The following is a 16,633-nucleotide window of genomic DNA, read 5'->3' as shown; positions in this document are numbered from 1 at the left end:
TGTGATTGTTTTCAGCTATAATGTCCTGAGCTAATTATATATTCCCTGCCCTTCCCTGAAACTTTACCCTCACATCATTTTGCATTGCATTTTTGGTTCCCATAATGTTGAAATGTAGAGGATATTTGTTCCCCACAGTGTAAGCAAACCCGAGCCTCCCCCTCACACAATGTCATAACCTTCTCTCCAATACAAACTCCCACGGTCATATTAACATTGATCTCTCACATGGTAAGGTAACACTGAAGGCTTTCCTGGAGGGCTGGGGGGAGGAGGGTGCTTTGACGTCACCGAGAGAGTGTGTGAGAGAGTGCAGTTGTGTTTTGTGAGTGTGCCCAGTGCTGCACTCGAGTGTGGACCGGTTTGGATACGTTACCGGAGCGATGCTGGCAGAGTAAAAGAATTGTGGGTAATCTGAGGTATGAACAGCAGACATGGAAGGGCTTCTTTCTCCCATGCGCACACGGGTAAGTGAACCGGTTGCCGGGGGATACGGGAAAAATGCTATGGAGCGAGATGGTGTGCCGGTTAAACGTGGGTCGACAGTAGTGTGCCGTTCTGCCTGGAGATGACATTATAATGTTTGAGAGACACAGATTACAAGGTTGTGGTTTTGTTTTAGGATTTTGTTTATTTATGAAAGCTCACCCTGGTCACCCTTTCCTGTAGACTGCTGATGTGTTTGACTCATAGCGTGGGCAGTGTGTGCGAGTATTTTCTGTCTCTTCTGTAAAATGCATAGAGACCGCATGGACACATCTGAGTTAAAAAAGCATACGTGTGTGAATTTGGCTACATTTGATGCTAAATGCAAATACAGAGGGATAGAGGTAGCTTAAAGCCCTGAGGATAAAGCGTAGAGAGAAAATGAGTAGAAAAACTGTGTCAGTCCATTATCATTCACAGGAGCATCAAACGTGCAAACAGTCATATTGAATTGATAAAGAATTTCTTTTGAGTTAGTGATCTGAATTCATTCATAGTGACAACCTATCCCATCTCATCTTCTCTATAAAATCCACCTAGTTTTCATAAATGTGTGTGTTGCAAAGGTGCAAGTGCACAGACAGGTCTTCATAATGTATGTGTGTGTACGAATATTGTATAAGGCAGACCCCGCACAGGTATATAGAAATATAATCATACAGGTGATGAAGCCTCTAACCTTTCAGATAACAGGGTGAGGCTTCGAACTTTAATGCATCAATAAATATGTATAGATACAGTTGGTGTGTGCCTATGAGAATACCGTAATTTGAATAAAGGTTTCACTTGCTTAAAGGAATACACACACATATCTGAAACATATCTTTGCTGTTCTCTGTCTAAAGAAACATTAAAATCCACGACACTCATACATATACAATAATATACTTATTAGTAAGTCTGAAAGTAGTGAAAATGAGTTTTTATTATCAGTGAGGTAATCTTTAAATAAATGGTTATTTTCTTAGCATTTACTATAGCCCTTTTTTTGTTATAACAACAGCATAAACTTGAACCATGACAGTTTTACATTTACATTTATTCGTTCAGCAGATGCTTTTATCCAAAGCAATTTACAAATGGAAAAGCACTGAACATTTTCACAAGGAGCAGTTTTGTGCTAAAGCTGATGATCCATGTCACAAATATTCCAGAACAAGGAAATCTGATGAGCGAATGGAAATTTGACCTTTTGTACTAAGAGATAACGTGGTCCACGTCACTGATTTGTTTGTATTAGAAGAGTACATGTACAGGATGTTAAATACATCGTATTATGTTTAAAACACTGTTTATTGCCAGGTTTAAATAATTCAGATTTTTATTGCGATATTAGACTTTTAAATGCAGTGCATTTGTATATGTACATTAAATGCACAAAATTTATTAAAAGTATTCCTATCCACTATATTGTACAGAACAGATGGACTCTTATACCTGATGTTTTTTTGCAAAATATTAGCCTGGTTACACAGGCAAGTCTTAGCTTAAGCCAGGACTATGCCTTAGTTAAAGGAAAACACCACAGTTTTACAATATGTACTATATTTTTACCTCAACTTAGACGAATGAATACATCCTGAATACCTATTTGTTTTTTCCAATTCATGCACTTTTAATCTTTGTACAGCGCCTCGTGAATGTGTTAGCATTTAGCCTCATTCATTCCTATGGCTCCAAACAGGGATGAATTTATAAGCCACCAAACACTTCCTATTTAAAGACTGTTACATGAGTAGTTACACAAGTAAGTACGGTGGCACAAAATAAAACTTTTGTTTGGAGCCATACGAATGAATGGGGCTAGGCTAAATGCTAACACATTCACGAGGCGCTGTACAAAGATTAAAAGTATGTATTAATTCATCTAAATTGATGTAAGAACATAGTAAAATATTGAAAAACGGTGGTGTTTTCCTTTAAATTAGAATATTTAAGTCAATTTTATAAAAAATGGGTGCATCTTGAGACAAAAATATATTTTAAGATATGTCAGGGCAAGTTATTGACATTTATTTTAGTCTGGGGCTAAAACCGGGCCATAGAGTTCATATAAATTTTAAGCTTATGTTGTGTGTGTGTTTAAATCAGGCTAACAGATTGCCAGCACAGCAGGATATTTGATCTACTTCCTAATATAAACCATTTCAAACTGTGTGGCTTTAGGAAAATATCATTTTTTTAATTACAAACACACACACACACACACACACACACACACACACACACACACACACACACACACAGATTCATTTATAAAAGTGCTACTGACTGGCCATCACAAATTGTGTACAAAGTGTGTATGCATGAGGCATACCACTGTATGATGATGCTGAGACAGCAATTGTCACCCTAAGCCCAGCCAGGCATAGAAAAACCAGTGATAGAGAGTAAGAGAAAAAGAGAGCGAGTGAGTGAGATAATGAGATGTCAGCACATTTGTCTGATATGAGCAAGCGAAACTACATTATTTTCTTGATGTTCTCTGTAGTGATACTATTTAGGGGTCTGAGGCACACATTTATAATGTACAATCATAACATCTCACTTACATATATGCATTTTACCGATGCATTTATCCAAAGCGACTTACAATCCATTCAAGGATGCATTTTGTCATTATGTGTGGTCCAAGTGATTTTACCTATGGCCTTTGCATTGCTAATGCAATGGTAAACCAGTTCAGCTTCAGGATTATAGCTCGTGTGCACAGCCAGATTGTCTTTGCATTAATCCTTAAATTCCCAATGGATTATACATTTCTGATCTGCTGAACATAAATAATGTTAAATTTTTTTCTGTTTTTGTGTTTCACCCGCTCCTTAAATGTGTGAATGTAGGCCAGTGGATCAAACTTGACACAATAATACCCTCATGAGGAACTCTGTATACTAACCTACACACAGACAGTATGTGTGAAAGCTCTAATAGACGTGTTGGAGTACAGATAAGGTGATTTCAATCAGTTCCATTAGACTCAGAGTAGATCAATGAGCAGATGTTATCTTGGATTACATGTCAGAAGCTATTGAAGGAAGCCTGGGGATTGTGTATGCATGCGTGTAATAAGACTTGAGGGATGTGTGAGGAGATTTAGGATTCTGTTCACATCTTTACCTGTTATTTGTTGAGTGCAGGATTTAAAAATTAAAATGCTAAACACTAAACACACTTTTTGGGATGTTAACAGGGGTATTTGAGTTGCACATCATAGAAGACAATAGGTCTCATTCACTAATAACTGCATATGTTTATCACACATTTGAACTTAATTCACAACACCTGCATGAATTTGTTCTTATACTTGTTCGTTCTTTAGTTGAATTTGTGTTTCGAATGAGCGGCTGCCTGCACTAGGTTGGCAATTTGTATAATACATGCCCAAACCAGCTCCATATGGGCTTTCCGCAACGCATCGCTTGTTCACCAAAATTTTTAAGCAGTTTGTCACCGAAGCAAAAAGCTAAAAAATGGGGGGGGGGGTCATATTTATATGATCAAATTTATTATCGGCAAATTTTGGTTTTGCATTTTCAATTTGATTTGGAGCCAGGCAGGTGGACTATGGCCATGCTCATAAAGCCAGTTTGTGTGTAGGCAAGGATGCAGTACGATGTCCAGCTGAAAGAGGGTGATTTTATGACTCTTTAACTCTTTCACCGCCAGTGTCAAGTTGCCAGCCAGCGCCAGCGTTTTTCATGATTTTCACTAGTGATGCACCGATGTATCGGCCGGCGATATTTATCGGCCGATTTTTGATGAATTTGAAACCATCGGCATATCGGCAATAGCACGAGAAAGGCCGATACCGATTGTTTATTAATTAACTGCATAAAGAAATCCATTATATGTAAAAAAATAAGTTAATGTCGTTAATAAAATAAATCCTGAATAGCAAAAACTAGGGATGCTCCGATCGATCGGCCGCCGATCGGTATCGGCCGATAACGTCATTAAATGACTCGATCTGTCCTCGCTAAATTTGCCGATCTCCTAAACCGATCTTTCTGTTTACTTTTTGTAACCCACAGTTCAAATAGAACCATAAATAATATTAGTGATATAAATAATATATATAATAATATATAATATAATAAATAAATAGCAATAAATACATAAGTTATTTAGAAACAACACAATATATTAAAATATTTTGATTTTGTAAAGGTTTCAATTCTTTTAATGATCTTGAACCATCCCTTTAGTTTAATATCACTCTGCCCCTTTAAGACACTTTCACAGTTATGCACGAGCTGTTTTGTTTTGTTTTGTTTTTTAACATAAACGGCAGACGCTAACGGAAAATCGATAAGATACACACGGAATCCAGACACCTTAAACTAAACTTCAAAATTAAGCTTTTTTAACACTTCTAATATTTTGTTCATCAAGAGTCATCCCTATAATATCTTAGCGGTGGTTTTGAGGAGTGTTTTGAAGACGGTTTTGGCCAGGTTTTTTCCCCTACACGGAAAAGTTTGTGGACAGCTCGACGACAGATCGGACTTTTGGATAATCAGCGTATTGCGAGACAGCATACGAATGAACAGATACTTCAACTGGATACCAGATGGCGAGCCAACCCAAGGATCTCTAACCTGCAAGAACTGAAACACCACACTTTTATCGCTTATACGGTTTGACCTGAAAAAAGTGAACCACTGAGCTATATTCTTTTGATCACATAGGATATTGACTTTTTTTTGAACACATCGAATTGGACTCTGAAATTGCAACACAATAATTTAGATTTATTGAGTAGAGAAATTTGTGAATAGGTGAATGCATGAATGTAAATTGGTTGATGTATTGTATTCTTTTTTCCATTTATGTTTTTCTGTTAAAGTGAGACTCCTTACATTTTACCTGCAAAAAAAAAAAGAGTTAGACCCTCTAAAGTGAAACAATCACACTAACATAAGCACACTAAAATACTTACCTGTTCCCATAAAGAAAGAAGAGTTAACTCAAAAGAAAACTAGAAACAAATAGCTTAAAAATAGTTAAAGCAACTGTTCTAAAAGAGCTGATTAAAATTTAATAGACCGGTCTAAGAACAAAACTAACCAGAATAAACCCATACCTAAACCAGTTAAATCCATTTAAACTTATTTAAATAAGAAAAGATTAAATATAAAGGATTTAAAATTATTTATTATACATATCGTACTGTAAATATTTATTGATTATTTATTGACATACATCTTTTACCATAAACATTTATTGATTATTTATTGATCTACATTGATTATTTATTGACACATCTTTTACTGTAAATATTTATTGATTATTTATTGATCTACATTTTGTATGGTAAACATTTATTGATATATTTATTGAATAATTTATATTGATATATTTATTTAATTATTCTATTTATCTTACTAACTTAACTATTCCATTTTTATTCCTGTTCAGTAAACTGCTAATTAATTTATATAAGTTTTCATGTCTCATGTGTCTTTTCTAATATAACATACACCACTCAACGAACCTAGAACTGGTCCAGTAGCATAGTTATTACGATTGCAGTGACATAAGTGCTACATAAAATTTGGCGAGCCAGCAGCCAGGGGTGGTATTAATCCAAATAAAATAGAGTTAAAACTAGAGTCTAACCTTAACGAGACATGGAAGCAGTCCAGCATAACAATGTAAAAGTCCCTAATGCTGTTATCGTTAGTGGCATTACCGATACAGAAACAGATGAAGAACTTTTTGACTTTCTTAAGCAATATGGTTCCATCGAAAGAATAATCCCTATAGACTCCACACACACAGCACACTCAGACAAGCAAGTCATTATAGAATATAGATATGGCACAGCTGTACAGGCACTTGCATCTTTATTGCCCTACACACTTGACACTAGTTCCCCAGCTAACTACAGTTACTGTATTAGAACCCTAGATAGTGTCTACACACCTGTAGCTAGCAAAACAGCCACACAGACCTACCTCTCTGAGCTGAAGGAGATAGCAAAGCAGACTGGCAAGGACCTTGCAACTCTCCTTAAAGAAGAACTCTCCATCATCAGCAATGCTGTTGACCTTGAGAATCTCGAAACTCAAAGTGACAGCATGGAATTGAAATCACCTGAGCAACATCTTCCACAAAGAGCCACACAGGTTGGCCCTCACAACACATTTCCAGAGCGGCATGTCCAGCCAGGCGGCGACTGGACGCCACCTCCAGCACCAGCCAAAGACACACCATCTGTTCTGAAACTCTGTGACGTGAATCCACCAGAAATTCAGAAAGTAATCGTTGAACACATTGTGCGAAATGAAGACTCTGCTATGCATGTAAACACAGCCCTAAGACTTCGACCCTTTTCTGGGCGTCTCCCTAGACCCAACAATGAGGCAGATTATGAGACCTGGCGCTCTAATGTGGGACTTCTTCTCAAAGACACTTGGCAGTCAGACCTGCACAAATCACGGAAGCTCCTTGAAAGCCTCTTGTCACCTGCCATTGACATTGTGAAGCACCTGACACCCGAAACACCTCCAAGTGTATATCTGGATATCCTGGACTCTGCATTTAGCACCGTTGAAGATGGAGACGACTTATTTGCAAAGTATCTCAATACAATGCAAGACAGTGGTGAGAAACCCTCAACTTACCTCCAACGGCTGCAGGTGATGTTGAATGCCACCCTCAGGAGGGGGGGTGTCTCGGCAAGTGAGTTTGACAGGCAGCTTCTGAGACAATTTGTCAGAGGTTGTTGGGACAACACCTTGATATCTGAGCTGCAACTGGAGCAGAAAAAGCAAAATCCACCTACCTTTGCAGAACTGCTGCTGTTACTCCGCACAGCAGAAGACAGGCGAGCTTCCAAAGCATCTCGGATGAAGCACCATCTCAGTTCCTCAAAACCCAAGGTGTCATCCCATTACCAAGGCATTTGTGTGCAGTATGATGAAGAATGCGGTACATCGCATTTACCTTCTCCTTCACCAGAGATCCAAGATCTGAAAAGGCAAATAGCAGATTTACAAACCCAGCTCACACGTGTCACACAGAAAAGTCACAGAAAGAACCAAGCTAAGCCAGCTCCCAAACTGAAGGTGCCCACACCGGGTTTTATGGGAGTTCAAACTCCCACATCTCACAGCCAAGATGAAAAGACCAACAGCAGCAGGAGACCAAAACCTTGGTACTGCTTCAGGTGCGGAGAGGATGGACACATCAAGCCACAATGTGATGGTGAACCAAATCCCTCTCTGGTAGCCTCAAAAGGAAAGCTGTTGAAGGAAAAGCAGCACGCATGGGATGTTGTAAACAGTGCTTCAGAGCCTAAAAATTTTTAGAGCCAGTTCCTGCAGAGGGACAAACAGGAACTGGGAGACAGACAAAGTGTCCCAAACAGAAACGACATGTTTCCAACATGTTCTCTAACTCTACCACCAAGAGACAGTCAGCAACCCTGCCCAAGGGACTGATCGGAGCACGGTGCACTGCACAAGTGACCATATGTGGCAAAGTATGCAGCTGCCTATTAGACACAGGCTCTCAAGTCACGACAATCCCAAACTCCTTCTATCAAGAAACCCTGTCTCATCTTCCCATCCACTCATTAAGTGACCTGCTTGAAGTGGAGGGAGCAAATGGTCAGGAGGTACCTTACCTTGGCTACATCGAAGTCACCATCAGCTTCCCTAGGAGCACCTTTGGAGTGGACATTGACGTTCCTACACTAGCTTTGATTGTACCTGATATGCGCTCAACTCTTTCATCAGTACTAGTAGGAACCAATGCTTTAGATGTTCTTTATGAGCAGTATGCAGATGTCACTCCTCAGAACTACCAGACATTGCCATATGGCTACAGAGCAGTATTAAAAACTCTAGGAGCCAGACAAAGACATACTTTTGATTCAAGCATGGGGAAAGTGAGACTACACAGCAAAGACGCTGAGACCATTGCTGCCGGTCAGACAAGAGTCTTTGAAGGATCGGTGAGCTGCAGAACAACTAACTGCAGTCAGTGGGTGATAGTAGAGTCACCAACAGCAGTTTCGTTACCAGGTGGCATACTGGTAACTGACGGGCTAGCAAACCTGCCATCTAAGCAGCCCCACTGCTTACCAGTCATTTTGAAGAATGAATCAGATCATGACATAACTCTACCCCCTAAGGCTGTGATAGCAGAGATACATGCCATCAAGAGTGCCCAGTCTCTTCAAACTCTTGGTTCCAAACACTCAACAGACCTGATCCCCAAGAAAAAAATAGAATTTAACTTCAGTAACTCTCCAATATGTAACAAGTGGAAAGACAGAATATCTGAAAAGTTGAACTCCATGCCTGAGGTGTTCGCGCAGCACGACCTTGACTTTGGCCGTACTGACAAGATCAAACATCACATAAAGCTTAGTGACGAGACACCTTTTAAGCACAGAGCAAGGCCTATACACCCACAGGACATCGAGGCTGTACGAAACCACATCCAGCAACTCCTTCATGCAGAAGTCATCCGCGAATCTGAATCACCCTTCTCATCGCCAATTGTGGTCGTCAAGAAGAAGAATGGCGACGTCAGACTCTGCGTGGACTATAGAAAGCTGAACTTGCAGACAATCAAAGATTCATATGCCTTACCCAATCTAGAGGAGTCCTTTTCAGCATTGACTGGATCAAAGTGGTTCTCAGTGCTCGATCTCAAATCTGGATTTTACCAGATCGAAATGGAGGAACAAGATAAGCAGAAAACTGCATTTGTCTGTCCACTTGGATTCTATGAATTCAACCGGATGCCTCAGGGGATAACAAATGCCCCAAGCACATTCCAGAGGCTCATGGAACGCTGCATAGGAGGGCTGAACATGAAGCAGGCTCTCGTCTTCCTGGATGACTTGATTATCTTCTCCTCAACACTACAAGAGCATGAGGAAAGACTGATGCGGGTGCTCAACCAGTTGAAAGAGTTCGGCCTGAAGTTATCGCCCGAGAAATGCAAATTCTTCCAGACCTCCGTAAAGTACTTAGGACACATTGTGTCTGAGAAGGGAATTGAAACAGACCCAGAGAAAATAACAGCTTTAAAAACCTGGCCAAGACCAACTAAACTGAAAGAACTGAGAGCATTCTTGGGATTCTGCGGTTACTACCGTAGGTTCGTTAAGGACTATTCAAAGATTGTGAAGCCTCTCAATGCCCTCACTGCTGGATATCCCCCACTGAGAAAAGGCTTTAAGACCACGGTGAACAGTGAGAAGTATTACAATCCAAAAGACCTCTTCGGTGACAGATGGACCCCCACTTGCCAAACAGCTTTTGACACTCTCATCGAGAAGCTAACCACTGCCCCTGTCCTCGGGTTTGCTGACCCCAAGTTGCCCTACATCCTGCATACAGATGCCAGCACTTCAGGTCTTGGTGCAGCACTCTACCAGGAGCAACAAGGACAGAAGAGAGTCATCGCCTATGCAAGCCGTGGTCTGTCAAGATGTGAAAGCAGGTACCCTGCCCACAAGTTGGAATTTCTTGCCCTTAAGTGGGCAATTACAGAAAAATTCCAAGACTACCTCTACGGACGCCCATTTCTTGCTGTCACTGATAGCAACCCATTGACCTACATACTTACCTCTGCCAAGCTTGATGCCACAAGCTACAGGTGGTTAGCTGATCTGTCAACCTTCGATTTCCAGCTGCAGTACAGGGCTGGGAAGCAGAATCAGGACGCAGACGGGCTGTCCAGACGTCCACATGGTAGGCTACCTGATGACTCATCGTCCCGTAAAGAGATGGAGAGGATACAGCAGTTCACAAAAAGACACCTGTCAACAGAAATGGATGAAAGCACCATCAAGGCCATCTGTGAGAAGCACTTGGTTCATGATGAAGGAACATTGCCTGGAACTACTTTGGTTGTGTCGCTTGCTCACCATTCAAGTGCTATTCCAGAGGGCTTTGAAGAGGAATGCCAGCTAGACGGTGTGAACGTCATCCCGATGATAACACCCACTGAGATGCGGGAGAAGCAGAGGGCAGATTCTTGCATCAGTGCAGTACTCAGACAGCTGGAGCTGGGAGAAAAACCTCCACCATCTCTCAGAAAAGAACTCCCTGAGCTCTCCCTCCTCTTCAGAGAGTGGAACAGGCTGGAGATCTTAGATGGCGTCTTGTTCCGTAAGCGACAAGAGGGTGCACAGACTCACTACCAGCTTGTGTTACCTGAAGATCTGAGACCTATAGTTCTGAAGAGTCTCCATGATGACATGGGCCACATGGGTGTAGACCGGACGCTTGACCTTGTCCGCAAACGTTTCTATTGGCCAAAAATGTCAGCTGAGGTAGAGGCCAAGATCAAGACCTGTGACCGCTGCACGAGGCGTAAAGTCCCACCAGAGAAAGCTGCACCTCTTGTGAACATCACAGCCACACGACCTCTTGAACTGGTATGCATGGACTTTCTCACCCTAGAGCCGGACTCCAGTGGCACCAAAGACATCCTGGTCATCACGGACCACTTTACGAAATACGCAGTGGCCATTCCCACCTCAAACCAGAAGGCTCAGACTGTTGCCAAATGCCTTTGGGACCACTTCATCGTCCATTATGGCATCCCAGAAAGACTCCATAGTGATCAAGGTCCAGACTTCGAGTCCCGGACTATCAAGGAGCTGTGTGACCTAGCAGGCATCCGTAAGATACGAACTACTCCATACCATCCAAGAGGTAACCCTGTTGAACGCTTCAACCGTACCCTTTTGAGCATGTTAGGCACTCTAGAGAACCAGAAGAAGAGTCACTGGCGAGAATATGTCAAACCTTTAGTACATGCCTACAACTGTACTAGAAGTGAAGTCACTGGTTTCACCCCTTATGAACTGATGTTTGGGAGACAACCAAGGTTACCAGTAGATTTAGCATTTGGCTTACCTGTCAACTACAAGCCAGGCTCTCACTCACAGTATGTCCACAACCTGAAGTCCCGACTGGAAGCAAGCTACAAGGTAGCAACAGAAAATGCAAAAAAGACTGCTGATCGCAATAAGGCAAGATTTGACAAGCATGTTGTTGATTCCACCCTGACTGAAGGTGACAGAGTCCTGGTGAGGAATGTTCGCCTCAGAGGCAAGCAGAAGTTGGCAGACAAGTGGGAATCTGATGTGTATGTTGTCATCAAACAGTCTGGAGACATCCCAGTCTATGTTGTGAGGCCTGAAACCAAAGATGGTCCGATACGAACACTTCATCGAGACCTGCTACTGCCTTGTGGGTTTCTTCCTCTTACCCCAGTTGAATCTGAAGTGGTCATCAAGGAGAGACCTAGACGTCCAAGGACCCGTCAGTGCCCAAAGAGTGAACAGTCATATGAATCTGAATGTCAAGACTCTGATTCCGAAGACAATGACATCCCCTACTTTTATGGGCATGAAGCCACGGTGGTAGATACTGTTGGTGTTCACCACACCCCTGCAACCATAGAGTCCTTCATGAGAAACACAGAGCCGAGGAAGCCAAGGCATTTCACAGTGTCCACCATTGAGAAAGACCTTCCAGATGTAGCTAAAGCTTTTCCTGAGGCTGCTTCTGTGATAACTGTTACAAGTCTACCAGATGAAACCTACCTACATGTGAATCCGCCGAGTGCCTTACCTGAGATGAATCCGGGAGAGAATAACTTACCTGAGATGAATCTGGGAGAGAATAACTTACCTGAGATGAATCCGGGAGAGAATAACTTACCTGAGATGAATCCGGGAGAGAATAACTTACCTGAGATGAATCCGGGAGAGAATAACTTACCTGAGATGAATCCGGGAGAGAACAACTTGCCTGAGATGAATCCGGGAGATAATAACTTACCTGAGATGAATCCGGGAGAGAATAACTTATCTGACATGAACCTGGGAGAGAATAACTTACCTGATCCAAATCTACAGGAAGATGCCAGAGAGAATGGAAGCCACCTAAGAAAGTCTAGTAGAAACAGACAACCCACAAAGAGACTTACTTATCCCCACTTAGGAAATCCCTTAGTCACAGTAGTGCAGTCATTGTTTCAGAGTTTGAGTGCAGTCATCTCAGACTCTTTAAATGAGCCAAACTCCTGGCAGTCACATAGGGTGATGGCCGTGTAGTTGCTAATAGGATGCACAGGGACGTGCATCAGGAAAGGAGGGGAGGATGTAACCCACAGTTCAAATAGAACCATAAATAATATTAGTGATATAAATAATATATATAATAATATATAATATAATAAATAAATAGCAATAAATACATAAGTTATTTAGAAACAACACAATATATTAAAATATTTTGATTTTGTAAAGGTTTCAATTCTTTTAATGATCTTGAACCATCCCTTTAGTTTAATATCACTCTGCCCCTTTAAGACACTTTCACAGTTATGCACGAGCTGTTTTGTTTTGTTTTGTTTTTTAACATAAACGGCAGACGCTAACGGAAAATCGATAAGATACACACGGAATCCAGACACCTTAAACTAAACTTCAAAATTAAGCTTTTTTAACACTTCTAATATTTTGTTCATCAAGAGTCATCCCTATAATATCTTAGCGGTGGTTTTGAGGAGTGTTTTGAAGACGGTTTTGGCCAGGTTTTTTCCCCTACACGGAAAAGTTTGTGGACAGCTCGACGACAGATCGGACTTTTGGATAATCAGCGTATTGCGAGACAGCATACGAATGAACAGATACTTCAACTGGATACCAGATGGCGAGCCAACCCAAGGATCTCTAACCTGCAAGAACTGAAACACCACACTTTTATCGCTTATACGGTTTGACCTGAAAAAAGTGAACCACTGAGCTATATTCTTTTGATCACATAGGATATTGACTTTTTTTTGAACACATCGAATTGGACTCTGAAATTGCAACACAATAATTTAGATTTATTGAGTAGAGAAATTTGTGAATAGGTGAATGCATGAATGTAAATTGGTTGATGTATTGTATTCTTTTTTCCATTTATGTTTTTCTGTTAAAGTGAGACTCCTTACATTTTACCTGCAAAAAAAAAAGAGTTAGACCCTCTAAAGTGAAACAATCACACTAACATAAGCACACTAAAATACTTACCTGTTCCCATAAAGAAAGAAGAGTTAACTCAAAAGAAAACTAGAAACAAATAGCTTAAAAATAGTTAAAGCAACTGTTCTAAAAGAGCTGATTAAAATTTAATAGACCGGTCTAAGAACAAAACTAACCAGAATAAACCCATACCTAAACCAGTTAAATCCATTTAAACTTATTTAAATAAGAAAAGATTAAATATAAAGGATTTAAAATTATTTATTATACATATCGTACTGTAAATATTTATTGATTATTTATTGACATACATCTTTTACCATAAACATTTATTGATTATTTATTGATCTACATTGATTATTTATTGACACATCTTTTACTGTAAATATTTATTGATTATTTATTGATCTACATTTTGTATGGTAAACATTTATTGATATATTTATTGAATAATTTATATTGATATATTTATTTAATTATTCTATTTATCTTACTAACTTAACTATTCCATTTTTATTCCTGTTCAGTAAACTGCTAATTAATTTATATAAGTTTTCATGTCTCATGTGTCTTTTCTAATATAACATACACCACTCAACGAACCTAGAACTGGTCCAGTAGCATAGTTATTACGATTGCAGTGACATAAGTGCTACATTTTGTCAACATAGGGCTCCTGAATGCGGCTGCAGTTAGAGACCATTTTTACGCAATGCGAGCATTTTTATAACCCATCGCTCGTGTGTGACATGCAGATTTGAATTTCTCTCTTTGCGTTTGCAGAGATAAGCGTATTTTCTATGAGGACGCGATCTGATCAACAGCGCAACGCGTCTTCACATCCCCATTAAACAGCGTATACAACACACATCTATCGCGGATAATTGCATCCTCATGCCAAAAGTTTATTATTTGCATGCGTTTTAAAGTTTGAGCGTTTAAAGTTTCATTTTCCTCACAGCTGCTCTCGTCCGCGTACATCCGGCGCATGGACACACAGAAGCCTCAGTCATCAGTGCACGTGAGCACTGAGCAGAGTGATCTCTCTCACGTCTTAAAGCTACAGTATCCTAATTCATCTCTCAAGAAAATCACTTTCTGCTCTTCACTAAATACTTCATATATACTTCATACGAATGCGTGTATGTTTAATTCATACAGTTTAGACTGTGAAATGTTTTATTTTTATCACTTTTAACAGACATAAGACTTTTTAAAGGCATATTAAATTTCTCTTTGCAGAAGAAATATTTGTTGTGCAAATTTTTTGATTCTCTATTAAAACAATAATAAACCTAATTACTGCAAGTAATACAACAAAGGCAACATCTGTGTTATTACTTTATCTAGAAAAAATGTTAACAGTAACAGTCATCAAAAAGCTTGCATATCAGCTTGAAAAATCGGTATCGGCATTGGTATCGGCCGATCACGAAGACAACAAATCGGTGATCGGTATCGGCCTGCAAAAACCCTGATCGGAGCATCCCTAGCAAAAACCACCTTTTAAGGTTGTCATGTTGTCTTATTAAATTTGTTTTAGCTTAATTTGTGCCTCTCTAATTATGTTGGTCAGTTGAATGTTAATTAGATCCAATCAGTGTTCAGGTAAAAATTATTTGATGCATAAATAAACTAGCTAATAGACCAACTGTATAGTATTGTATACAAGTGTTTAATATCGGTATCGGCATCAGTATCGGCCAGAAGTTGTCTGTTTAAATCGGTATCGGTATCGGCCCAAAAAAATCCTATCGGTGCATCCCTAATTTTCACCAAAGTTTAATGCCTTCCAGAAAATTTTCTTCTTCAAATATATAAACATACAATATACCAAATGAAAGAACAGACCATCTGCTTTCAAACAAAAAAAAAACCGTTTCATCCTACCTTCAGTGTTTTTTTTTGTAATCAGCTTTTGAATATGGGTAGGTTTCTGCAAAAACACCACATTTTGAGCAAAAAGCAGAGATAATTCCATTTCTGTGAAGGACTTTTCATAGAGATCCCATTAAGAGCGATCTTTAAAACAGACACGGACATGCAGCCGCTTGCCATAGGGCAATACTTCCGGGTTTAAAAAGTTGCGGTATTGCGGAAAGACGGAAAATCTCGTCATTGGCGGGGAAGCGTTTTCTCTTAATTGACGAGATATCTTGTCAATGGCGGTGAAAGAGTTAAGGAAAAGGTAAACCCAAATAGTAAAGGAATGCGGTTTTAGCGAATAATTTTAAAGGTGCCAAAGAATGCATTGAAAGAATTTGTTAAATTATTCTCTGATATACATACTAATGTATGTGGCTTTATTAAAGGTCCCGTTCTTTCTGTGTTTTTAAAGCTTTGATTGTGTTTACAGTGTGCAATATAACATGTGTTCATGTTTCACGTGTAAAAAAATTCAGTATTTTTCACACAATTTACTTATCTTTATACCGCTGTTTTCACTCTCCTAAAAACAGGCTGATGTCTTCCTTGCTCTATGAAGTCCCTCCATCAGAAATATGTAACGAGTTTTGAATTTGTAGTTTGTTTAGTGTGTTGTGATTCCGATAGCTGCTTAGCTTGCCGATAACTGACGTATTCCTGTGGGCGGAGTTTAGTCAAAAAACTGTACTAGTGACGTCATTAAAGCAGGAAGTAGAGGGCTGTAGTCCAAATCAGCCGTTCGCTGTAGGCTTTGAAAGGCGAATTCTGTTAAAGAAAATATATCGCCTGGCAGTGGACTTTGAGGTTTATCATTTTACAGGTATTATTTATGCTATTATAGCAACATTACACACTAACTAGGGTTTACAAAATGGGATCAGGAAGAACGTGACCTTTAAGTGCAAAAATTATCCAGAGACAGTTTTATGCTGCGTTCACACCAGCCGCGGTAGAGGCGTCAAGCGAGAGTGTTTTCCAATTTTAAGTCAATGTAAAGATGCATTTATGCATGTCTGGAGGTCTCGCAACCTGAATGAGGCATTTAGCAAGCGGTAGACGCGAATCCGCCTCGTTCGCGTGAATGACCACATTGAGGGGAAACGAGTTGAAAAATCTGAACTTTGGCTAAAAATCGTGCCACATTAACCAATCAGGAGCTTGCTCTAGTAGTGACGTGATTACGCAGAAGCCCCTCCCATGACGCAAATTTCC

The 16,633-nt window shown here is 40.0% G+C and overlaps 1 protein-coding gene across 2 annotated transcripts in view; it reads left to right on the top strand.

Moving 5' to 3' along the window:
• frmd4a (FERM domain containing 4A) overlaps positions 1-16,633 on the top strand; it is a 223,530-nt gene that overhangs the window by 61,021 nt on the left and 145,876 nt on the right. Inside the window, exon 1 of one of the 2 annotated variants that reach the window (XM_073815812.1) lies at positions 325-467. The exons of the other annotated variant lie outside the window; for it this stretch is intronic. Within the exon in view, the coding sequence (XP_073671913.1) occupies positions 435-467 (33 nt within the window). The 5' untranslated portion in view covers positions 325-434. Of the gene's footprint in view, positions 1-324; positions 468-16,633 lie in introns of those variants that run through there. 2 annotated transcript variants of the gene reach the window in all.

Source organism: Paramisgurnus dabryanus, chromosome 9, assembly GCF_030506205.2.
Source record: "Paramisgurnus dabryanus chromosome 9, PD_genome_1.1, whole genome shotgun sequence".
Taxonomy (NCBI): domain Eukaryota; kingdom Metazoa; phylum Chordata; class Actinopteri; order Cypriniformes; family Cobitidae; genus Paramisgurnus; species Paramisgurnus dabryanus.
This window is presented reverse-complemented; position numbering and strand designations above follow the sequence as displayed.